Raw genomic sequence first — 26862 nt, forward strand, 5'->3', positions numbered from 1 at the left:
AGTTTTTAACTGACATATGGGACAATAGGCAAATCCATATCAATGAGGTGAGATTAGGTAACAATGGCATGCTAATGCCTGCAAGGGCTGCTCACAATGAAATCTTGGCTCAGTGTTCAAGAATCAGACTTTTTTTTCTCAACATTGGGAAACTCATTTCTGCCAATCTCAACACATTTTCACACTGACTCACCTTAACCACATTATTCAGGGATTGGGAAGACGTGTGTGCATGTGTGGCTTGATGGGATGCTTAGTAAAAACATGAGTGCAAAAGGAATGGCAGGCTCTGCTCGGATCAGGGAGATACAGTAGTAAGGGAGAAAGCTCATAAGGGGGTAAGCACTGGGTGAAAGCACTTAGGCCGAATGTTGTCTTTGTGCTTTAAAAATTAGAATCAAAATAGCAATGCTGGAAACACTTCGCGGTTCAGGCAACATCTGTGGAGATAAACAATATTAATGTTTCAGCTCAAGATGACACTTCTTCAGAAACTAGGCTGGATGTTGGGGGTCTCTTTCTTTTGTCAGAGGGCTCATTGCATTCTGCCGTATCCATCCCTCCTGTACATGTGCTGATCCCACCACTGCACATCATCACTGCCTTGGATGCTGTGGCCCTTCCTCTTCTGATCTTTTGACAGACACATCCAAGGACACACATCCCACACTGATGTTGTGAGTTTGAAAGCCTCTCTGGATGAAGAATGCTATTCCCACACTAGAAATCTGTGTCAAACATTTACCAGGGGAACTGAGACAGCAGCTGCAATAAGTGAGGTTTTATTCAGATGGGACAATGACAAGTTTAAATCTCCACCTGATCTGCTGCTCAAAGTCACCTCCATTTCACTGGTCAGTTTCCCAAGCTTCTGGAAACTCGTGTTGCTCCAGAAATATTTGGATTGACTGCAAGAGACGTCAATCAGAGAGCCCACCCACTCTGCCCATTCTCTCCTCTTCCTCTTCCAGAGCTGGTTTACTTCCTATAGGGACTGAAAATCAGGTGAGGAGATGGTGAGTGAAGGAGCAGCTTTTATACAAATTGTAACCCAGAATATCCACACCAATCTTCAGGCAGTCTGACTATCCTGTGGGCAATCAGGGGTGGAAATGTCCCTCATGTTGTGTGAGAAGATCAGCTGAGAGAGCTGTTTACTGGGTGCTTTGTGCTGAACTGTTTGACTGGAGCTGTGTGTTGGATATTGAGTGTGTTTATTGGAAGCATTTCCCTTCTACTTTTGTTGATGGATCATAATTAAATACCAAAATTGGTACGAATGGCCTATTTGTCACTGTAATTGTATGTATGTTAATTTCTGTGGTTGGATTTGAACTCAATTTCTGGATTGTTAATTCAGCACCATTATTAATTTGGCTGCAATATCTTTGAATATACATTTGTTGAAATATCTTTTCCTGCTGCTTTAACCAAACACCTTAGCTTTTCCCAAAAGCCTGGGCTTGAATGTAATCATTTTGCCCAATACAGTGGCTGATTACTGAATTTGGGATGCGCAGTGCGAGTGCAGTTTATTTAATTTCCCAGGATAAACCAGAACCCTTCAATCCGTGACACAAGAGCAATATTTTCCTTAGCTTCTGGCACTTCGTGCTTGTGTGTTTTCAATAATTTTGGAAATGAAAGCAAGAAATTTTAAAATGCCATTGAATTAACATTTTTCCTGAGTGTTTTATATTAAAGACATGCATCAAGTATAGAACTGTTCTTCACTGACACGACTCTCACTCATCATGAATTGAGAGCCTGTTTTATACTGTACCTGACAGTCTTCTACATTGTCCTCATGGTGTCTGTGAAGATGGGTGACTGGACTGAGTGAAAAAAGTAGCCACATCGTGCTCTCCCTGTTATCATCTGTGTTCCTGCTGGAAACAGTATGTGTGACTACACAGGGGAATAGCAGACTGGCACTGTGGAACAGTCTGGAACTGAGGGGTCAGCCCCTTCAGCAAAGAAGGAGAGGGAGTCGGAGGATCGCACTACACCAGAGAATACAGAGAGGATAGACACCGCAGATAGATCCTGACCATCACCCAACGAACAACTACTGCGGGAAGGCATCCAGCCCCTTGACAGCATTGCTCAACACAGAGAAGGTTGGGCAGTGAAACCATCATCTGGAAATCAGTCACGTCAGGGGAGCTTTGACACATCATCAGATCTGAAACTGGTCTGTGGTGTGGAGCCTTCCATCAGAACCAGCCTTTCTGAAGGTTCAGCTGTGGGTGATCGGTCAGGGTGAGGCTGGGAAGAAGTATGACTGGGCTCCCAAGTGTGGTGAGAGTTTCAATCATTCATCGAGCCTTATGAACCACTGACACATTACAGGTACTCAATCACTACAGGGGAGATGCTGTTCAAGCGTGAGGTGTGTGAGGAGGCTTACAACATCTAAGAGTTGTTAATCTGTTAAATTAATTTGTTGCATAACTGTTAACAAAAAGGCCACTCCATGCGAAAGAAAGCATTCAAGTGTAAAGTGCGCAATCAAGACTCTGCACAGCCAGCAAAGGTCAAGACTGACCAACGTATGGACATGGGGGAGAAACTATTTACACTTGAAGTGTGTGACAAATCACCTTTTGTGTCATCAAAGCTCTGTAGGCACTGGTACATTCACACAGGGGAGAAACCATTCACATGTGAGGTGTGTGACAAATCATGGTCAGAGAATCTCCTCGGACACCAACGCATTCTCACTGGGGAGAAACCATTTGGCAAGGTATGTGACAAATTGTTTTTAGACTCATCAAACTTCCGCACACCAATGCATTCGCACAGCGGAAAATCTCTTCAGGTGCCAGGTGCGTGAGAAACCATTCTCGCTGTTATCGACCCTCCACAAACACCAACGCACTCTCACATGAAAGAGACCATTCAAATGTGAAGTGTGTGACAAATCATTTCCCAGACTCAACAACCCTCTGCATACATCATTAGTTTCACCTTTGTGTGAATGCCTTCATGTGCAAGGCATGCAACAAATCATTCTCACAGTACTTGAGCCTCCACGTACACCAACACATCCGCAAAGAATGGAAGCCATTTACATGTGAGGTGTGCAACAAATCGTTCTCAGTATTATCAAACTTCTGCAGACACCAACGCAGGGGAGAAACCATTCACATACGAAGTATGTGACAGATCATTCTCAAGATCATCAAAACTCCTGTGCCATCAGAAGATCCACACAGGAGATTAATCCTTCAACTATGAGGTTTGCGATAAATATAGCGTGATGCCTCTGAACTTCTCAGGATTCAAAAGGGGAGATGCTCTACAGGTCTGATATTTTTACAAGGCTTTCACCCACTCCTCTCATCTTCTGAAGGACTATCAGACCCTCACAGTTGAGAAATCATTCAGGCAGTAAAGTGTGTGACAAGGGTTTACACAGTCAGTGTATCTTCTGCTCCATCATCTCACACACACACACACACACACACACACACAGGAGGAGCCCAAATTGATGTGAGTTCTGTCATAAAATTTTGTGATGTCGGACATCCTGGACCATCCGTGAACCCACACAGGAGACATACTCTTCCACTGTGATATGTGTCAGGATTGTTTCACCTACTCCTCCTTTCACACAATACACCAACATCTCCACATGGATTGGAGCTGAGTCACCTGCATCCATTCCACTGGGAGCTGTCTGTGTTGTTTACCCTTCAGTGCTCTCACAGGGGAGCTGTCACTCTAAAGCACTGTCTGTCTCAAACCTCTCCCACCATCAGGCCAATCATTTCAAGAGAGTCAACTTAACCTTTGACCTGATCAGCAAGCATCACCAAATGAAGACATCAATATGTACAGAAGCTCCTGTTGGTGCACGTTATGTCTCTGAGATGATTTTCTCAGCAACAGGAAATAGGTGATTCAGGAGAATGTGTGTCAGAATTTTTCCAATTGTGGACATGACGGAAATATCTCAAGAGATTCTATGGTTTATCTTCCTTTTTGAAGACAGATACAGTTGTCGCACTTTTGATGTCAACAGTGTTAAGGGAGTTCTTTTACGTCCTTACCTCCCTAATCTGTAGGGTTGTAGGATCCACATTTTAGTAAGAATGTGATAGCACTAGAGAAGATGCACAGGAGAGGTACCAGGATGTTGCTTGGACTGGAAAGTTTTAGTTATGAACAGAGATTGGACAAAATGGGGTTGTATTCCTTGCCTGAGGGGGGACATGTTTCAGCTAGTAAGAACTGCTGATGCTGAAGTCAGTGTGGAGCTGGAGGAACACAGCAGGCGAGGCAGCATCAGAGGAGCAGGAAAATTGACCTTTCGGGGGTTGGGACCCTTCTTCAGAATTATGAGGTGCATAGATAAGGTAGAAAGACAGGAAGAAACTTTTCCCCTTGGTGGAGGGATCAGTGATCAAGGCACATAAATTTAAGGTAAGGTGGAGGAGGTTTAGAGGGGATACAAGGAAAATGTTTTCACCCAGAGGGTGTGGGAATCTGGAACTCACTGCCTCTAAGAGTGGAAGGGATAGAAACTCTCAGAACATTGAAGAACGTACATTTGCAATGCACAGGGCTATGGAAGAAGTGCTGGAAAATGGGATTAGAATAGTTAGGTGGTTGTTTTTGACTGGCATAGACTCGATTGCTTTTTTCTGCACTGTAGACTGTATAGGTTCATGGAGTCTTGATGTGAGAAAAAGGCATGACTTCCATTCCCTTGTATTCTTTTCCTTAAGATATAAAGGCCAATATTTCATTTGCCTTTTTGATTATTTTCTGCACCCATTCATGAAATTTTAATAACATGTATTTTTGTCAACCAGAGAGCTGGCACTGAGGGAGGCCTGCCATTTCACAGGGGTAGCATTCAGGGAGTGTTACTGTCAGTGGGACAGTACAGAAGGAGGACTGCGCTGTAAGAGATGTTGCACTGTTACAGGAGGAGGTCTTAGCAAGTCCTGCACTGTTGGCAGAGGGGCACTAAGGGATGATTGCAGTGTCAGAGAGCTGACACTGAGGGAGGGCTGCACTGTCAGATAGGTAGGAAAGTGAGCTGTGAAGACTATATAAGGATTCTACAAAGGAATACAGAAGGTCTGGAAAATGGACTACAATTCGGGAAACTGTGAAGTTGTCTATTTTAGCAGAAAGAATGCAAAAGTGTATTATCTAAATTGTGAGAGTTGCAGTGCTCCAAGGTGCAGAGAGATCTGGTAATCCACATGCATGGGTCACAGAAGGTTAGCATGTGAGGTACAGCAACTAATCAGGAAAGCTAATAGAATGTGATGCAAGGGAAATTAAATGCAAGAGCAGGGAGGTTATGCTTCAGTTATACAGGGCACTGGGGAGACCACATCAGGAGTAGTTTGTACATTTCTGGTCACTACTTTTGGAAGGATGTTAATGTGATGCAAGCAGTTCAGAGAAGATTTATGAGATTATTGCCTGGAATGAGCAGATTACCTTCTGAGGAAAGGCTAGACAGGCCAGGCTTGCCGCCTCTGGTGTTTAAAAGAGTCAGAGGTGACTTAATTGAAACATTTAAATGCAGGTGGATGGGAGTAGTGTAAGATTCTGAAGGGACATGACCGGGTGGATGTTGAAAGGATATTTCTTGTGGGAGAACATAGAACTAAGAGTCACAATTTAAAAATTAAGGGATTGTCCATTTAAAACAGATTAGAAAACTTTTTTCTGAGTGTTGAGAGTCTTTGGGATTCATTGAAAGGTAGTTGATACAAGATCTTTTGGTAAGATCTTTTAATCTTTAAAGCCAGTAATTCTTAATTACCAAGGGGATGAACAATTATCAAGGATATGCAGGAATGTGTAGTTGAGGTTAAAGTCTCAATCAAGGGGCAATATTGCATCGAGGAACAGGGTCAAATGGACGATTATTATTCCTTGTTTGTATGTTGGTCAGGGGTCACTGAGGGAGGGCTGCACGGGCTGTGAGGGTCACTGAGGGAGGGCTGGACAGGCAGTGAGGGTCACTGAGGGAGGGCTGGACAGGCAGTGAGGGTCACTGAGGGAGGGCTGCATGGGCAGTGAGGGTCACTGAGGGAGGGCTGCACTGATGGTGTCATTAAGTATAACTAATTCTGGGTTTAAGACTTAGTTCTGTAGGACTTTCAAAAAAAATGTTCTTGCAAATTCTAATGGATACACCATATAAAGCATCCTATCTCAATGCATCACAGCATGATATGGCAACTGCTATTCCCAAGACTGCAAGAAATTACAGAGTTGTGAACACAGCCAGTCCATCATGCAAATCAGCCTCCCATCCACTGGCTTCACCTATACTACCTGCTGCATTAGGTAAGCAACCAACTTAATCAAAGACCCCTCCGACCCCAATTATACTCTCCTTCACCCTCTGGTCGGGCAGAAGATTGAGTTTGAATACACATACGAACAGATTCAAGAACAGCTTCTTCCCTGCTGTAATCAGACCTCTTAAGTGTTAATGTTGATCTCTCTCTGCAGCTTTTTGGCAGCTCTAACTGTATCCTGCATTCTGTTCTGTTACCCTGATGCACTTGTACGGTATGATTTGCCTGTAACATAAGACAACAATTTTCACTGTACCATGGTACACGTGACAGCAATAAAGCAAACCAAAGTCAGAATTTCATTTTGTGAAAAAAAAATCTGTCTTGATTCTAACATACTTAACAATCCCGTAACACTACAAACTGAATTATGAGTAACAGCCAGCAGTGATATTAGAAGAACTTCAATTATACTGTAATTGAAGAATAATAATTGTTACTGAATTTTCATGTTGGAAAAATGGGAGAGGAAAAACATCGCACCCAGAGACTGCTAAAACGGTTATCGGGTCTTAAAGCTACAGGCAATAAACGAGGCCTGTAATTCTAAGAGTCAAAAGCAGCAAGTCTAAAACAACCCATTGTCAGGCACTGTATGAGGGCTGTTGTGGTGCAGTGGTAGTGACCTTATCTCTGGGTCAGAAAGCCTAGGGTAAAATTCCACCTACTGCAGTGATGTCACAGCAAGTCTTAAAAAAAGTCGGTGCTTTATGCAAGTGGGAAAGACCAATTAAGTTGACAGTTACTGCACTGTTAGCAAGTTGAGTTTGAACAATTATAGTGCCCCTGTCTTTGAGCCGAGAGGCCCAAGTTCAAGTTCCACTTGCTCCAAAGATCTGTAATAACTTCTCTGAATAGGTTGATGAGAAAATATAAAATCATAATTCTGAGTGCTGTGGTTTTGAGTATTCCGGGGGCGATGAATTGTGGTCCTTCTCCAGGTTGAGTTTAGATCAGTCTAAGCATGTTATTTTCATTAGAGTTAATCAGGGATTTTCTGTGAATGTTAAGACTTGAGGTCAGGCATGTTAGTTAGATTTTAGCAGTTTTCAGAATCAAGCAGAGATTTTTGTTGGTATGAAGACATAGTGTTTTGTCTCCCGGAAGGAAGAGGTTTCATGTCCACGAACTGAGTTTTTAATCCAATTTGAAGTTATACAGTTATACAGCCCTACAGGCAAACAGGCACGTCAGCCCATTATGTCTACGCAACCAACAAATACTAAACTATATTACTCCCATCTACCTGCACTTGTTCCATAGCTTGCTGTGTCTTGGGATTTTTAAGTGCTTGTTCAGATGCCTCTTAAGTGTTGCAAGAAGGTGATTTCTACCACCCTCTGGTGAGAAAATGTTTACTCAGATCCCTTCTAAACCACTTACTTCTCACCTTAAACATACGTCCTCTGGTCTTGGACACATCTACCAAAGGGAAAAGACTCCCATGATCTACCCTGTCTATGTCTCTCATAATTTTGTATACCTCAATTAGATACCCACTTAGCCTCCTCTGTTCCAGGGAAAATAAACCCAGCCTAAACAGTCTTTCTTCATAACTGAGACTTTCCATCCCATCCACCATCCTGGTGAATCTCCTCTGCATCCTCTTCAGTGCAATCAATCTTTCCAATAGTATAGTGACCAGTACTGCACACAATATTCTACCTGTGGCCTAACCAATGTTTTATAAAATTGGAACAAAACTTCCTTGCCCCTATATTCTATGCCCTGGCTAATGAAGACAGACATCCTGCATGCCTTCTTCATCACCCTGTCTACCTGTGCTGACACCTTCAGGGATATATGGACTTGTACACCAAGGTCCCTTTGTTCCTCAGAACTCCATAAGGATGTACCATGTGTTGTGTATATCTGTCCCTTATTAGACCTTAAAAACGGCATCACCTCACACAAATCAGGATTAAATTCCAAATTTGTCTTGCTTTGCCATTTTACCAGCTGATCAATGTCATAGTAGCCTGAGACCACCTTTCTCACAATCAACAACACCAATAATTTTTGTGTCATCGTATGAAAATTAACAATTATACCTTCTACATTCATATCAAATTCATTAATGTACATAATAAACAGCAAGGGTCCCAGCACCTATCCCTGTGTGGTCACAGACTTCCAATCACAAAAACCCTCCATTATCACCCTATTTGTAAGCCGATTTTGGAGCCAGTTCGTCAACTTGCCTTAAATGCCATGGGCTGTCATCATTTGGACCAGCCTTCCATGTGGGCCCTTGTCAAAGACCTCACTGAAGTCCACGTAAACCACATCAACCACACTACTCTCATCAATATATTTAGTCACCTTCTTCAAAAAACTCAACTAAATTAGTCAGAGAGGAACTCCCAACAAATCCATGCTGGCTGTTCCTGATCAATCCCTATCTTTCAAGTGATGATTAATCCTGTTCCTCAGAACTTTTTCCAATAAGTTCCCCACTACCGCTGTCAGACTCACTGGTCTGTAATTATCTGGCTTATCCCTGCTGTGCTTAAGCAAAGAAAGCACATTAACAATTGTCCAGTCATCTGGCACTTCATCTGTGGCCAGCAAAATTTTAAATTTCTCCACCAGGGCCCCAGCAATCTCCTTCCTTGCCTCTCACTGCAGCCGGCCCTGGCAATTTATGTGTCTTTATGCTTGTTAAAACATCTAATACTCCTCATTATTAATCATTACACGGTCTAGAATCTCACCATCCCAATTCAGATCCTTGGCTACAATGTCTTTTTCCTCTGGATACAGATAAAAAAAATAGTAATTTAAGACTTCACCCACGTCCTCTGGCTCCACGCGCAGATTGCTTTTTTGGTTTCTAATAGGCCCCAATTTTTCCCTGGTAATCCTCTTGCTGGTAAATGTCTTTAGATTTTCCTTAATCCTCTCTGCCAATGATATTTTGTGGCCTCTTCTTGCTCTCCTGATTTCTTTTTTTAAGCACCCCCTTCATGCACCCCTTTTGAAGGGATTCTCTTGTTTTAATGCTTTTTATCTAATGTGCTTTCTTCCTTTTTTAATCAAACTCTTGATATCCCTTGGGTTCCCTTGATTTGCTGCCCTGGCCCTTCACTCTGAGAAAAATACACTGGCCATGAACTCTAATCTACAACTTTTAATAGTTGGTCTTATGTTTCTGATGTGTAACTTTGTGTCATTGGTTTGTTCCTTAAATAGTTCTTTGTTGTTAAATGAATGTCTTATTTGATTGTACTTACTAAACACTGATATTATTCATTAATTCAATATCTTGTCTTGCCTGATGGTATCTTCTGGTTGAACTTGAAGCCTTTGAACTATGTGCATTAAATGGGTAAATTCAAGATTTCAAGTTAGGCAAGCTCAACCAAACTGAACTAACCTAAAATTATCTAAATTCCTTTAAAAACCCGGAACACATTTCCAGGAGTGCTCCCTGTTCTAGTCCTGAATTCAAATCTTTTCCAGTTGTTCTCCTCGTGGTCTCTCTGAGCTCATCTTGTCCATGAGAATCAGGTCTGCACCCTTCCATCCTGTGCATGTGCTGATCTTATCACTGCACCTCATCACTGCACCTCATCACTGCCTTGGGCGTTGTGGGTCTTCCTCTTCTGATCTGCTGTCAAACACATCCAAGGATACACATCCCCACTGATGATGTCAGTTTGAAAGCCTCTGAGGATGAAGGATGCTATTCTCACACTAGAAATCTCTGTCAACATCTACCAGGGGAACTGAGACAGCAGCTGCAATAAGTGAGGTTTTATTCAGATAGGAAAATAACAAGTTTAAATCTCCACCTGATCTACTGCTCAAAGTCACCTCCATTCCACCAGTCAGTTTCTCAAACTTCAGGAAACTCATGTTGCTCCAAAAATATTTTGACTAACACGACTAACATTAAACAATGTTCCATGTGTTGTGTAAAATTGCTACTGCACTAAAACCTTTATTTACACATAATTACTTCAAACTTATTAATACTCTCTTTACTCAGAGAGTAGTAAGGGCGTGGAATGCCCTGCCTGCAAAAATAGTAGACTTGCCAACTTTAAGGGCATTTAAATGGTCATTGGATAAACATATGGATGATAATGGAATAGTTTAGGTTAGATGGGCTTCAGATTGGTTTCACAGGTTGGCGCAACATCGAGGGCCGAAGGGCCTGTACTGCGCTGTAATGTTCTATGTTCTATGGAAAGAAGATAGAGACGTTGGTGTTGTGGTGCAATTGTTCAGTGTGATCAGTCATTAACCAAAAGGCTGATGGTTTGAGACTACCCAGGGATAGAGCATGGGCAGCACAGTGCTCAGTTGTTAGCCCTGCTGCCTCATATCGCCATGGACCCAGGGTCGATTCCAGCCTTGGGCGACTGTCTGTGTGGAGTTTGCATCTTGTCCCCATGTCTGCGTGGGTTTCTTCCCACAGTCCAAAGATATGCAGATTAGGTGAATTGGCCATGCTAAAATGCCCATATTGTTCAGGGATGTGCAAGCTGGATGGGTTAGTCATGGGAACTGCAGGGTTACAGAGATAGGGTAGAGGTTTGGGTCTGGATAGGCTGCTCTTTGGAGATTCGGTGAGGACTCGATGGGCTAAATGGCCTGTTTCCAACTAGAGGGATTGTATTCTATTCATAACAATCTCTCTCTCTCAATATCAGCAAATCAAAAGAACTGCTCATTGACTTCAGAAAGAAAGGGGGAGGACACACTCCGTCTACATCAATGGAGATGGTCAAGGGCATCAAGTTCCTAGGGGTAACAATAACCAACAATCTGTCCTGGACCTCCCATGCAGATGCAGTGGTCAAGAAAGGACAACAACACTTCTTCTTCCTCAGGAGGTTTAGGAAATTTGGTATGTCCATAAGGACAATCACCAACTTTTATATAGATGCACAACAGAAAGCACTCTATCTGGGTACATAACCGCTTGCTCTGCCCAGGACTGTAAGGAACTACTGAAAGTTGTGCACAGCCCAGACCATCACGGAAGCCAACCTCCTATCTGTGGACTCTATTTACTCTTGTTGCTGAGGAAAGGCTGCCAACATTATCAAAGTCCCCTCCTACCCCTGTAATACTCTCTTCCAACCTCTTCTGTAAGGTAGAAGATACAGAAGTTTGAACACACACACACCAAAAGGTTCAAGAACAGCTTCTTCCTGCTGTTATTCGACTGCCGAACAGACCTCCTTAATTTCAAATCTAGTGTTGACCTTGCTTTTGTGCACCTCCCGTGCAGTCGTAATCTTGTATGCCTCACTTTGTCTAAACACCCAATGATCTGTATGGCCTTGTTTGCCATGATCGGCCTGAACTGGTTGCAAAACAAAACTTTTCACTGTACTTAGGTACGTGACAACAATAATTCAAATCAAGAGTGTAAAATTTATCCAAACATTCCTCTGTTCATTTCAAAAGAAATGCATACACTTGCTTGTAAGTTACTTCACATACAGATTCCATGAAGAAAATGATCCTGCATTGATAGATCTTATGTTGTGCATAGAAGTTGGCTGTTCATCTGGTGTCTGCTCGTGATTCTTTTGGAATGTTGCTGTGGTAACTGTTGCTGCTGATTTGTTGCATTTATTGGCGAACATTTGACCTCCATGATGATCATTCAGTTTCGTGTTCAGTCAGTCATTGAACTGTTTCATTAGTTACCTGCTATGAAGGAACAGCTTCTACAATGCACATAGATGACTGCAGTTCTGATGATGGATCTGGATTTTCAGTTGCTTTGTGTTAAAACTGAGGTGACACCTTCTCTCCATGGGTCCCTATTGTCAAGTGAGCTGATTCCCGTGAAGTGCATTGAAATGTCTGTATTCTGACTGGCTCCCTAACAATTAGCCCTGGAAATGATTTGGCAGCTTTATCAAAGTGAAATTTGGTTGTTGGTTCACTTTGGTCTTGTAACTCATTCCTATTTCTACCTCAGTTTTTTCAGCATTTTGAACAATAGTATGGGTGGATAGTGACATTAGGTAGTGGACTTGTCAACTTGTCATGTCTTCAGTAATGTTTCTCCACTCCAACATTATCTTCTACACATCATTGCCAGAACTGGCTGATTTTTTAAATGATGTTTTTGGCAATTTTCACTAGTGTGGAGATGATGTGTAGTGCTGAAGTATCTGAATTTTTGACTGATGAATTAAAGTCATCGTCACTGATCACAATGTCAAGTAAGTCGTGCCAACTGAAGTGTGCTGTCAGACATTCATCAGCTGCTCTAACTCACCATTGTCTGAATAGTAATCAACTGTGACAAGATGATCAGTTCCAGTGAGAGTGAAGAGCTGTACTCCAAGATTCATCCATGGCCTGTTTGGGAATGTCACGAGTCATGAGTAGCTGTTTATCTTGTTTAGCTTGGTGATTTGATGTGTAGTTGGTTTCATCTGAGCAAGACTCTTGTCTATCAGATTAGATGTCTGTTAGGTTAGTGATTTTCAGAGCATGTTGTGCTGTTGTTTCTTGTTGAATCTGGAAAATATCACAGTTTGTTTCAGCATCAACTTCCTTCAGAGAGTGTCGCTCTCGACGGTATGTCAGTTTTGCTTTCATTGGTTGTATTTCACTTCCAAGTGATATCTCTGCAAATGAAGTAACATCCTTTGCAAATACTGTGGACCAGATAGAAGTGATTGGAGAAAGATGCTTTGATTTGGCTTGTGCTCAGACACAACCATTATTTTATCTCTCCAAATAGGTGCTGGTTGAAAAGCTCACAAATAAAGACAATAGCCAGACTCTGTTTCTCCATTTGTGCACATTGTTATTCAGTGTGTGTTAATGCACTGGATACAAACCTAACGGGTTGCCCTCACTGCCTGGAGGTTGCTCCAAGTCCTGTGTCACTGACATCACACTGCAGGGTGGCTCCATTGTTGACATCATAATCCCTCAGCACTGGTGATGTCATCACTAGGTGTTCGATGGGAGTGAAAGCTGCTTCTTGTTCTACGTCCCAGTCCCACTGAACACCCTGAATTGTGAGACTGTGTACACCGTTACACACTGATAACAGGACTTGGCTAGACAATTCACAAATCCAACAGTTAATTGATACGACTTGTCATCTATTGGTTACCCTGTTGTGTGTTTGCTGATGTTCCAGCAGACTGAACAACTGATCGAGTTTCTCCCCTGTGTGTGTGTGTTGATGGAGCTGAGTAGACACTGTGTGAAAGCTTTGTCACACACGTCACTCCTGAGAAGTTTCTCCCATTCAAATCTGCATGCATCCCAGAAGTAAAAACATTACTAAAGTTTAGTCATAAACCTCATTTTTGAATGTTTACTCCCTTGTGTGAACCCTCTGATGGAGCAGGAGGTGTGATGACCTTGAGAATGATTTCTTGCAAACCTTACACTTAAACGGTTTCTCTTTTGTGTGAATGTGCTGGTGTGTACGGAAGTTTGATAATTGTGAAAATGACTTGTCACACTGCCCACATGTGAATGGTTTCTCCCCAGTGTGAATGCGTTGGTGTATACAGAGTCCTGCTAAGTCTGAGAATGATTTGCCACACATCTTGCACAAGAAAGGTTTCTCCCCTGTGTGAACATGCTGATGTGCGCGGAGGTTCGATGACTGCGAGAATGATTTGTTGCACACCTTGCACGTAAATGGCTTCTCTCCTGTGTGAATACGTTGGTGTACACGGAGTTCAGATGATGATGAAAACGATTTATCACATACCTCACATGTGAATGGTTTCTCCCCAGTGTGCATGCGTTGGTGTGTCTGGAGGTTCTCAGATCGTGAGAATGATTTGTCACACACCTTACATGTGAATGGTTTCTCCCCAGTATGAATTCTCTGGTGCTTCAGCAGATCCGAGGATTGGGTAAAAGCCATCTTACAAATTTCACACCTGAAGGGTTTCTTCCCTGTGTGATTCCTCTGGTGTCTCAGCAGGCTCGAAGAGGCAACAAAAGCTTTACCACACACCTCACATTTGAAAGGTTTTTGTTCCATGTAGCTGACTTTGTGTTAACAATTATAAAACAAATGCACCTTGTATGTTTGGAGATTTGATGAATCTGTGAAGCCCTCCTCACACACTTCACATTCAAACAATCTCTGATTGAATGAATCAGTAGTTCATCAGGCTTGATGAATGACTGAAGCTCTCACCACACTTGGAGCCACTCACACTTCTTCCCAGCCTCACCCTGACTGATCACCCACAGCCGAACCTTCAAAAAGGTTGGTTCTGATGGAAGGCTCCACACCGCTAACCAGTTTCAGAGCTGATGATAAGTCAAAGCTCCCCTGACCCGACCGATTTCCAGATGATCGTTTCACTACCCAACCTTCTCTGCATTGAGCAATGCTGTGAAGGGACTGGATGCCTTCCCGCAGTAGCCGTTCCTTGGGTGATGGTCAAGATCTATCGGTAGTGTCTATCCTTTTTCTGTATTCTCCGGTGTAGTACACTGCAATCCTTCTGTAAAACAGGAAAAGAAAACATGATTTTCTCCAAATCTTCATCCTCTTCTGTTGAAGGGTCCCGCTGCTCATTTTTAGTAAAAGGGCTGCTGATTCATCATAAGCTGATTTTGTGCTTGTGAAGAATAGTTTTATCCTTAAAAAAGTGTTTAAAATAAAAAGAGAAATGTCAACTCATTGATGATTTTGAAATTTCTTGCTTTCTTTTACAAAATTATTTGAAGAAAAAGTGCTTTACAGAATGTGCTGAAAGCTAAGGAAAATATTGCTTCAATGTAGCTGATTGAATGGACTGTTATCCTGGAAAATTAGATACATTGCACTTGCTCAGACTGCACAGGACAAAATATCAAATCCAAGCTTAGGCTTTTGGGAAAGGCTGGGGACTTCAGGTTCATGTTCAGCCATTTAAACTTGTAAGGCAGTGGTGTGGGTTGACAAATGGGCCTAGTTTTGGAAGTACCAGCGTGGGTAAAAGAGAAAAGATGGTGAATGGAGAAAAAGAAATGAAAGAAGGTTTGAGTGTTGACAGCGAACAAAGAAATGATTGCCTTCCAGTAGGCAAGAAAGAGATAAGGGCAGAGTTAAATTATATGAACATAAATGCGTTGAGTATAGTGAAGAAAACTGCGGAACTGGAAACAGAAATTGAGCTGGGGGATATGACATAGTAGCATTGACAGAAATGTGGCTCAAGCCAGACCAGGACTGGATACTTAATATCCTGGGACATAGTGCTTTTAGTAGAAGCAGTGTGGGTTTAAAAAAAAAAGTGGGGGGGTGTCATGGTCAAAGATGGTATCGTTGCCCTTGAAGAGATACGGTTCCTGAATTAGAATCTTTATAGTTGGAGGTGAGCAACAGGAAGGGAGCAGTGACCTTGTATTTATTATAGTAGGGAGGAAGTAGAAGAGAGCATTTGTAAGTAGGCTATGGAAATCTGCAGGACAGGTAGGGTTGTGATACTTGGTGATTTCAATTACCGGAGAGTCGTCTGGGGAAAAAAGTAGGGTGTCTGGCATGGAAGGGGAGAACTTCCTGCAATGTGGGCAGGAGAACTTCCTGGAACACTTGGAAAAGGATTTTTAAAAAAGTCTACAGTTAAGATCCTAGACCGGAAATAGGCAGATTTTAGTGGTCTAAAAGTTGAACAGGTGTACATTGAATGAAAACACATTTTGATGGATAAAACAGTGGCTGAAAAATGAGAGAATTTCAAATGTGAGATGAATAGGGTGCCAGCTAGGCACAAACCCATGAAACATAAATATGGGTATCCAAAGGTAGAGTACCCTGGATGATTAAGGATTTTAATGAGAAAATAAGGAAGCATATGATGCTTATGAATAACAATAGCAACAGAAATCAGGAAGGGTATCTCAAATGCAGGAGAGAGGCTAAGTCTGAAATGAGGAAGAATAAGAGGAAGCATAAGGAAAGGATTGCAGCTGCACTAAAACAATTAGTAAAATGTTCTTCAAACATATTAATAGTAAAAGTTTAGTGGGGCCCATAAGGAACAAGCAGGGATAGCTGCTCACTGAAGTGAAGGGTATGGCAGAGGTACTAAATAAATATTTTGCTTCTGTCTTTACCAAATCAGAAGATAGTGATAGTTGCCCAGTTGAAAACTGAACAGTATAGTGATAGATAAAGAAGACATGCTAAAAAGGTTGCCAGTAGGACATGTCATATCCAGGGATGGTGATGGTGGTGTCTGGGACGTTGTCTTTCAAGTATGATTCCATGAGTATGACTATGTCAGGCTGTCCCAATTTTGGCAACAGTCCACACATGTTAGTATGTAGGACTTTTCAGGATCGACAGGGCAGTTTCTGTTGTCTTTTCTGGCGCCGAGGTCAATGCCGGGTGGTCCATCTGATTTCATTTCTTTGTTGAGACTTTGTAGCAATTGATACAACTGAGTGGTTTGTTAGGCCATTTCAGAGGCAGTTAAGAGTCAACCACGTTGCTGTGGGTCTGCAGTCACATATAGGTCAACCAGGTCAGGATGACAAATTGAAGAACTGCAGATGCTGGAGTCAGAATCGATGTGGAACACAGCAGGTCAGGCAGCATCAGAAGAGTAGGAGTGTCAGGACTGATGAAGGGTTTAGGCCTGAAACATTGACTCTCCTACTCTTCTGATGCTGCCTGACCTGCCGTGTTCCTCCAGCTCCGCACTGTATCAGGATGACAAATTACCTTTCCTAAAGGACATTAATGACTGAGATTAATTTTTCTGACAATCAGCAATGGTTTCATGGTCATTAGTAGATTCTTAACTCCTGATTTTTTAAATTGAATTTAAATTTAACCATGTGCCATAGTGGGGTTCGAACCCGGGTCCTAATAACATTAGCTCAATTTCTGATTAATAGTTTAGCAATAGTATCACAAGATCATTCCCTCCCCAATTTCCATCCAGTTCTCACCTTCACCTGGTTCATCTGACTCCTTCCTTCCCTTCATCGACATCTCTGATTCCATTTCTAGAGATAGGCTGGTGACTGATATCCATTACAAACTGACTGACTCTCACAGTTACTTGGACTACACATCCTCACACCCCTTTTCCTGTAAAGTGCAAGCTGGAAGAATAGCTTGGGGACACTGCAGTCTTCAGGACTCAATGTCAAGTTTAATAATTTTAGGGCAGAACACCTTCTTCCATGCCCTTCCCTCACCCCTAGACACCAGGCTTTGTCATCACATGGGCTGAGAACCCAGTTTCACTTACTATTGATCTCCATTAGCATATTTTCTGTCCTCCCACCTCACCATTATTCATTCCTTTATCTGCCCAACTGTTGTCCTCTCTCTCACACCTTGCCATTCTCCCAGTTTCTCTGTCTCTGACACATCTGTTCTGATGATGCATCTTCCATGGTGGGGGTCCTCAAAAATGTCTATCTTTTTTCTCAACCAAGAATTTCACATCATGTGGTCAACAGGGCCCTTAGCCATATCTTACCCATCTCCTGCCCTCACCCTTTCATTTCCCTCCCACAAAACCAATAAGGTCGTTGTGGTCCTCGTTATCCCCCCACTGGCATCACATCCAAAGAATCCTAAGTCACCGTTGCTGCCACCTCCAGCAGGATGCCACCACCAGACATACATTTCCCTCCCTTGTCAGCTTCCACATGGGCCGTTCCCTCCGGGATGTTCTGGTCGGCCCTCCTCCAATTCCAACACCTCTCCACACCCCCACAGCCTCTTCCCTTGCAGAAAGTGCAATACCTGCCTGTTTACTTCTTCTCTCCTCACTATTTAAGGTGAAGCAGCAATCTACTTGCACTTCACTCAATCTAATCTACTGTATTTGGTGCTCACAACGTGTTTCATCTACACTGGGGAGATAAAATGCAGACTGGGAGGCACCAATGTTCTGCCTGTAAAAATGACCCTGAGTTTCCAGTTCCCTGCCATTTCACCCCTACCACCATGTCCTCTGGGCAAAATTTCTGGATCAGGCTTTCTGCAGTGCTCCAACAAAGTTCTTCAGTGCAAGCTGGAAGAATAGCTTGGGGACCCTGCAGTCTTCAGGACTCAATGTCAAGTTTAATAATTTTAGGGCAGAACACCTTCTTCCATGCCCTTCCCTCACCCCTAGACACCAGGCTTTGTCATCACATGAGCTGAGCACCCATTTTCTATTGATCCCCATTAGCATATTTTCTGTCCCCCCACCTCACCATTATTCATTCCTTTATCTGCCCAACTGTTGTCCTCTCTCTCTCTCCGGGCTCCATTTCCACCCATTGTTCACTCCTTCCCACTCCCTGCCCCTATCTTCAGTATATATACCACCTTTTCTTTGATATAACCAGTTTTGAAAAAGGGTCATTGGACCCAAAACATTAACTGTATTCTCTCCACAGATGCTGTCAGATCTGAGTTTTTCCAGCTATTTCCGTTTTTGTTTCAGATGTCCAACATTCGGATTTCTGTTTTTTTTGTTCTGTGCTTGCCTTTATTGTTCTGGTGACATTGTCAAGTGATCCATCCGGTTTTGTTCCTTTGATCAGACTCTTCAGCAGGCTGATACAACTGAATGGCTCACTAAGCTATTTCAAAGAGCAGCTAACCACATTATTGTATGTCTGGAGTCATATGTAGGCCAGAACAGCTAAAGACAGCAAAAATCCACAATCCCTCGCAATCAATGTTTCTTCAGTGGGAGGCTGCTTCACAGTAAGAGTCAAGAGCGCCTTCAATGTAATTCGATGCCAAAAGAGCAAAGCTGGAAATGGTGGCATTGCACTGCTAATCCAGTAGCCCAGGCTAATGTTTTGGGGTCTAAATTCAAATCTTATGCATGGCAACTGATGGAATTTGTATTCATTAAATACAATCTGAAACATAAAGGTGGACTCAGTAAAAAATGAGTATGAAATTATCAACAATTGTTATAAATGACGTCTGGTTCACTAATGTCCTTTAGAGAACAAAATCTGCAATGCTTGTCCAGCCGAGTTTACATGGACTCTCAAGATCCATATTAATTGGGATGACTCTGAACAGTCGTCTGGTTTTACAGGCTATTTCATTCAGGTGCAGTTAAGCGTTTACTGTACATACACTGTCTGCTGTTTCCAAACTTACACAACAGTGACCATGTTTCAAAAGTAATTCGATGCCTGTAAATTGCTTTGGGACATCAAGTGGGTCATGGGAGGCTTTCTTTAAAAGCATAGTTATTTTTTTTCTTACCTATTCTGAGCAGGTTACAGAGATTAGGCAGTGGTGGTCTTAGTAGGCTTTGAAAAGACAGGAAATATCCAGATCGCAAAACAGGGAGACCTGACCATTCACAGTCCCAAAACACACAGAGAACTCAACATTAGGAGATAAGTAAAAATCCTCAGACACTCTGCACCTGCCAGATAATTACACCTCACCTTCTCATGTTCATGAGCCATCAACAAAACTCAGCCTGGAAATCAGAAGGGAAACGCTTCCAATAAACACATTCAATATCCAACACACAGCTCCAGTCAAACAGTTCAGCACAAAGCACCGAGTAAACAGCTCTCTCAGCTGGATCTTCTCACACGGCATAAGGGACATTTCCACCCCTGATTACCCACAGGATAGTCAGACTGCCTGAAGATTGGTGTGGATATTATGGGATACAATTTGTATAAAAGCTGCTCCTTCACTCACCATCTTCTCACTTGGTTTTCAGTCCCTTTAGGAAGTGAACCACCTCTGGAAGAGGAAGAGTATAGACTGCTTTTGCGCTGTGATTGACATCGGTCGCAACCAACCAGAGATAAGAGATTACACAATGTGGTGCTGGAGGTGGACAGCAGACCAGGCAGCATCAGAGGAACAGGAAAGTTGACGTTTCCGGTCGGCACCCTTCTTTGTTTCGTCAGCTTTTCTCCTCCTCTGATGCTGCCTGGCGTGCTGTGCTCCTCCAGCTCCACACTGTGTTATCTCTGACTCCAGCATCAGCAGTTCTTACTATCTCTCAACCAGAGGTAAGGGTAGCATAAGACCCTGCCCATACAATGTGTCAATCACTGCTCATCACATTACATCGGCAGGACTTTCTGAAACAAAAACACGTTGCTCGAGAAAAACAGTAGGTCTGGCAGCATCTGAAAGCAGAGTTAACAATCAAATTCCAATTACCCTTCTTTAGAACTGATAGTAGTTGGAAAAGATGGCATTATTTATTTATTCATGGGATTTGGGCATCCCTGGCTTGACTAGCATTTATTGCCCATCCCTAACGGCCCAGAGGGCAGGTAAGTGTCAACCACATTACTGTGGGCGTGGAGTCGCATGTAGGCCAGACATTAGTGAACCAGATGGGACTGAAAACCAAGTGAGGAGGTGGTGAGTGAAGGAACAACTTTTTCCAAATTGTATCCCATAATATATGCTGAAGATGACAAAGGAGGGGGAAGGAGTGAGCAGATAAGCAAAGATAGAGCCCCCTAAAAAGAGAACAATAATTAGGCAGGCAAGGGGATGGGTGATAGTATGCTAGGGAGAAAGAAAAGCTGATAATGGGGACCATAAGTAGGTGAAAATGTGTTGCATATGCTGATAGCAGCCCATGTCATGACAGGGCCTGTGGTGTTGGAATAGACGTAAGACATAAAGGGCCTGTGGTGATGGAATGGATAAACAACATAAAGAAGGTGTTCAGGTTCTAAGATTATTGAACTCGATTTTGAGTCCTGATGGCTGCAGAGTCCCCAAGTGGAAAGTGAGATGCAGTTCCTCTGGCTTGCACTGAGCCTTGCCGGAGTACTTCAGCAGTCCTGAGGCAGAGAGGTTGGCCAGTGAACATGCTGGTGTATTGAAGTAGCAGGCAACTGAAAGCTTCAGGTCATTTTGTAGATAGAATGTAGGTGTTCCACAAAGGATTGCCCAGTTTGTGTTTGATCTTCCCAATGTAGAGGAGACCTCATTGTGAACAGCGAATATGTAGATTAGTTTGAGGGAAGTACGAGTAAATCACTGCTTCACTTTAGGTGTATCAGGAGCCTTGATAGTGAGGAGGAAGGAAGTAAACAGCAGTATTGCATCTTCTGTGATTGCTTGGGAAGATGCTGTGGGGTGTCAGGAGGTATCTGGAGTGGAGGAAGAGTGGACCAGGATGATCCAGAGGGATCAGTCCCTGCAAAATGCCGACAAGGGGAGGGGAATGTGTGTCTGATGGTGGTATTCTGCTGGAGGGGGCAGTAATGGCAGCTTATGATTCTTTGGATGCAGATGTTGGGGATGAGAATCCTGTCAGCGTTGTAGGATGAGAGCAGAAGTACAGGAAACTGGTCAGACATGGCTCTGGGTTGTGTCAACTACAGTCATGGGAATTCTGAGTTCTTTACAGAAAGGAAGGAGTGAGGATGTATTGTCCAAGTAAATGTTGGAGTCAGTGGGTTTATAATGGATATTGGTTGCCACCCTGTCCCTAGAAATAGGAACAGAGATGTCGATGAAGGGAAGGAAAGATTCAGAGATGGGCCAATTGTAACTAAAAGCAGGATGGAAATTGGAAGTGAAATCAATACATGTTTTCCAATTCTGAATGAGAAAGGAAAGCAGTACCAATGATGTTATTGGTGTACTGGAGAAAGAGTTGGAGGTGTGCAACTGTAAATGGAGTAGGATTGAAACAAGGAATGTTCCACGTATCCCACAAAGAGACAGGCATAACTGGGGCCCATGCGGATACCCATGGACACACCTTTGATCTGAAGAAAGTGAAAGGTGTTAAAGGGTAAGTTGATCAAAGTGAGGACAAATTCGAAGAGGGTGGTAGTAGACAGGGATAGGCCTTCTTTCTATGAAGAAGCAGAGACCACCTGGTGGGGGATGGACATGTAAAAAAGATTGCCTGTCAATGGTGAAGAGGTGATGGCTAGTGCCTATGAACTGGAAATTCTGAAAATGACATAAAGCATCAAAAGATTTTGTTGATGTAAGTGGGAAGGGACTGGACACGGAGAAAAAAATCATGTCGAGGCAGAAAGAAATCAGTTCTGTGGGACAGGAACAGACAGAAACAATGGGTCTGCCCAGCAGTTCATTTGTGGATTTTGGGAGAAAGGTAGAAGCAGGCTGAATTGGGTTAGGAGACTGTGAGCTTGGGAGGCTGTCAGGGAAAGACACAGTGAAATAAGTTACTGTTGTGTACACAACAGACTAATGATCAATGGTGGGTTATCATCCAGGGGAGTTAGGAGGAGATGTCCAAGAGCTGGCACTCAGCCTCTGCAATGTAGAAGACAGTACATCAGACAACAATGACACCACTCTTGTTGGCAGGCTTGGGTCTGAGAGCACGGTGTGCAGTCAGTTCAGAGAGACATAGGTTTGAATGGGTGGGGGTATGCAAACAAATTATGCGGACAAATTTCACGTCAACAGTTCTCAATGAACAGGTCAAGGGCAGGTAAAAGGCCAGAGGGAAGGGGTGCAAGTGGTGGGAGAATGTTGTAGGGAGGTGAAAGGGTGTGTGGGATGGGGAGAGGACTGCTGTCAAAAGAAATGGGCATGGAAGTGCAGGTGACGGAAAAGGAGTTCAATGTCATGTTGTACCTGAAATTTGTGGGGGCAAGGGGCAGATGTATAAAACTAAGACCTTTGCTGACTGCAGAACATCTAGCATCGGACAGCAGAAGATCGGACGGGATAGTAAATACCTGATAAGAGGCGGGGTTAGGAAAAGGGAGTCAGAGGGAAGAGGATGGGGGCAAGGTTCCATAGGAGTGTGGCTACCTCTGAATTTCTGAAGTTTGTGTTCCTAAATGCCTGAAAGGAAGATAAAAAGTTTCTTGTTAGAACGTTGATGAGTGGAGAATGAAGTGGAACTCTGAGGCAGGACAGCTCTGAGATAACGTGAGGCGATGCTTATGGAGAGGTCGAGAGTGTGCATGTAGTGGCACATGGCACTGAGTATGGCCCTCAGCTCACAATGAGAAGAGGTGTTTGAGGAGCATTGTACACCCTGGAGATACCTGTGATCCTGAGTGGATTTGAAAGACAACAGATGAAACTTCAGTTCGAATCCACATGGTGTGAATGTTGAATCATAGGCAGTCACTGAGAAATTAGATGTGGCTGTGAAAGCAAGTTTTGGCAAATACCTTGTCAAACACCAGAAGAAGTGAGAATGAAAGTAATGAAGGTGAGCAAGAAGAATGATCAGAATGGAAATCCTATCGCAGAGAGGAGCAGAACTTCTTCATGGTGGGCATACATGGAAGAGATGTAGCAGCGAGTTAAACAGTAAAATAAAGCAAGGAACTGCAGAAGCTGGAAATCTGAAAACAAGAAATTGCTGTAGAGAAAGCAGAGGTAATGTTTCAAGTCCAGTGACCCTTCTTCAGAACTGACAGCAGTTAGGAAAAGATGCTATGCATGCTGAAGACGGAGGGAGCAAGTGCATAGGCAGAGATGAAGCCCTGAGGGACAGCGAGTGACAGTTTGGGAGACAAAGGGATGGATGATATTATACCAGGGAGAAAGGGTTATAGTGAAATGAGTTGGCTGTGCTGAAAACATACAAGGCCTTGGGTGTTGGGGTGGATAAAAGACATGGAAGAAGATGTTCTGGTTCTAAAATTATTGAACTCAATATTGAATCCTGAAGACCGCAGGGACCCAAGTGGAAAATGAGATGCTGTTGGTTGATGCTTGCGCTGAGCTGTGGTGTTGTGGAAGGGAAGAGAAAGGGTGAGGGCAGAAGAGTGGGAAATAGGTTGGACTTTCTGAGTCACTGTACTTCCCAGTTCGACGTGATCTAGTTGAGCCAGTTGAAATCTGAGCACACAAGCCCAAATGGCTGTCATTTGGGTGGTAGCTGGAATTGGAGGTGTGTAACTGTAAACTGCAGCTCCAAGCAGTGGGAACTGAAATCACGGCTGCTTTGTACCCTTGAATCCATCCACCTCCCACCCTGCCAGCAGCCTCGTTTTGTGTGTGTACTGTTTACTTTGCTGTCATCAAGGACCCATTTTCTCCCTTTCACACCTTAAATAGCACCTCTACTCTACATCTCTATTCCTTTTTAGCTACAATTAACAATCCCTTTGTCTTTTTACACTGGTCCTTCACATTATCTATTCCCCTGAGTCAAAAATAGCCTTTTCATTTCTGAAGAAAAGTCGTACGGCACTTGAAACATTAATTTGGTTTCTCTCTCCATAGATGCTGCCAGACCTACTGAGTTTCTCTTGCATTTTTCGTGCTGTTCTAGGGATCTCTGTCCCATCCTATCCATCTATGCCTACGCTGAGTGACAGCCCAGCCCTCTGACAGTCAGCCCTGCTCCTAGCATCTGGGACATCCAGGATAATTGAATCTTCCACCTTTCCTGGGCCATTAGTCTCTCCATCAAACTTCACCCTGTTTACAAGTAGCCTGTGCCCACTCACGTTGCTGCTAATAGTGTTTAGTTTCCTGTTTCTGGGTGACCTGGTCTGTGGGCAGTCCTTAAAACTGATTGTATCCTCTAGGTTAATTGAACATTAAAGTGCAGGAGATCATATGGCTCATGCTACCTTTATCAGCTCTCCGTAAAGTTGTTATTCTTGCTCCCCAACTCTTTCACCGAGCCCTGCAACTATTACTTTCCAAAGTATCATTCCAATTCCCTTTGGCAAGTTGCTCAGGAATCTTTCTGTCACCCTTTTTCTCCATGCATTATAGATCGGAACAATTCATTGAATAAAAGCGTTTCTCTTCCACTTGTCCTATTCTGTTTTTGCCAATTATTTTAAATGTGTCCTTTGGCTACCAGTGAAACAGTTTCTCCCTACTTAATTAATTTAAAACTCTTATGCTTCTGAACACTAAAATTAAACTTCCCCAGAACTTTCTCTGCTCTGAGGATAATGTCCAGTTTCTCCAAAAGCTACAACCTTACAACTTAAACTGCTCATAATTTGCAAACTTCAACACTTAACAGTGTTATGATTTCAGCTCATGTTACTATTGGACAAATCAGATACCAGAATGAAATCTGTTAAAATAGATCACGCTTTGTTTAATTTAATGTGGTCTTTCACTTTCAAGTAAGCAGAACATGCTGCAGATTTGGTTTTAACAAGAAAAGAGGTGTATTGCACAAAAGAAGGAAAAGTAAAATAAAACAAACCGAGCTATATATAGTTTATATTTCAAACACCCAGTAAACCAAAATCCCATCTACTCCCTCATACCATTAGTTTACAATTAATCAAAATCCAAATAAATTTCCCTTCCCTGTTAAATCTGTAGGTTTGATGCTTTTGCTTTACTTCTGGTGGTGTGAGCAGTGAGACCTTTTCCTTAAATATTCACACAACTGAGAGATTTTCTCGACCCTGAACAACCTGCGGAACTCTAATCAAACACTCCTGCTTTCACAAAGTGATACCCTTAAAATTATTTTCTCAGCTCTGAACAAACACCTTCTAGGAAAAACTATTTTTGTACCTAACATCAGTCATGTGTCTTTCGAACTTTCCCGCAACTCTCATCCACATTCAATAACCTGCTTCCTCTTCTGGGTCAGAACTGAATCCAAAACGCAGGAATCACCTGGTCTGAACTGGACAGAGAGCACATGAATCACCCGGTCTGAACTGGACACTGTTCCCAGAACATAGAAACTACCTAAATTGAACTGGACACTGAGCCAAAGCACAGATATCATCCAGAAATATTTATTTACGTCAATGACGAGATATGTTTATGAAATGAAGCCACATTGTTCAAAGGTTATCAACCAAACATCAACCCAAGATATGAATATAATCACGTGAACTCTCGATTACAAGTTACTTCACATTTGTATTCCATAAGGTAAATTACCACTCACAAAGTAAAAACCTGGTGTTTTTTCCAGTCACTTTTAATTATGCCTGTTTCTACGCAGCATTGCTCACAATCTTTGAAGTGTTGAGGTCTTCCCATGGTTCATGTGTGAGGTGGCCATTCAATCCTTTGGTTCCAGAGGTGACATTGCCTCTTGGGAAATGTTGTTCTTGTGGCAAGTGTTGCTGTTCTGGTAATTTTTGCTACTGATTGTTTGCATTGTTGGGGAATTACTGACCTCTTGGACTGATGGTTATTCAATTTCCTAAACAATTGAGGAAGTCAGACCTGCCTGATCATCAGTTTTCATGACATTTCTGACCCTGAAGTGTGTTTTTAAACATTCTACAAACTCACTGGAAGTTATTGATGTTAGCTGTTTGAACTTGCTGCTGTCTGAGGAGTCGTTAACTGTGATGAGATAATAAGTTCCAGTGAGAATGAACAGCTCTATTCCAAGCTTCATCCATGAGCTGTCTGGGATGGCACGAGCAATGAGCAACTCTTTATCTTGTTTATTTTGATGTTCATTACATGCACTGCACTGGCTGATGTGGTCCTTCATCTCATTGCTCATGTTTGGGCAGTAGGACACATCTCTTACCTTCCTCGGACTAGATCTGATTCCTTGAAGGTTTATGTGGATGTGTTTCAGGCTCTATTTTGGAATAATGACCCTGCTCCTTTTGGACAAGATGCCATCTAGGGTGATCATCTCTGTTTGTCCAATCCTCTCTT

General features: G+C 42.8%; 1 protein-coding gene across 1 annotated transcript in view; it reads right to left on the bottom strand.

The window, feature by feature from the left end:
* LOC109923660 (zinc finger protein 91-like) overlaps positions 1–26862 on the bottom strand; it is a 48512-nt gene that overhangs the window by 19276 nt on the left and 2374 nt on the right. The window contains exons 2-3 of the mRNA XM_048616464.1: positions 13646–14341; positions 12583–12665 (exon numbers count right to left, since the gene is read on the bottom strand). Of these exons, the coding sequence (XP_048472421.1) occupies positions 12583–12665; positions 13646–14341 (779 nt within the window). The remainder of the gene's footprint in view (positions 1–12582; positions 12666–13645; positions 14342–26862) is intronic.

Source organism: Rhincodon typus, chromosome 35 (genome assembly GCF_021869965.1).
Source record: "Rhincodon typus isolate 14 chromosome 35, sRhiTyp1.1, whole genome shotgun sequence".
Taxonomy (NCBI): domain Eukaryota; kingdom Metazoa; phylum Chordata; class Chondrichthyes; order Orectolobiformes; family Rhincodontidae; genus Rhincodon; species Rhincodon typus.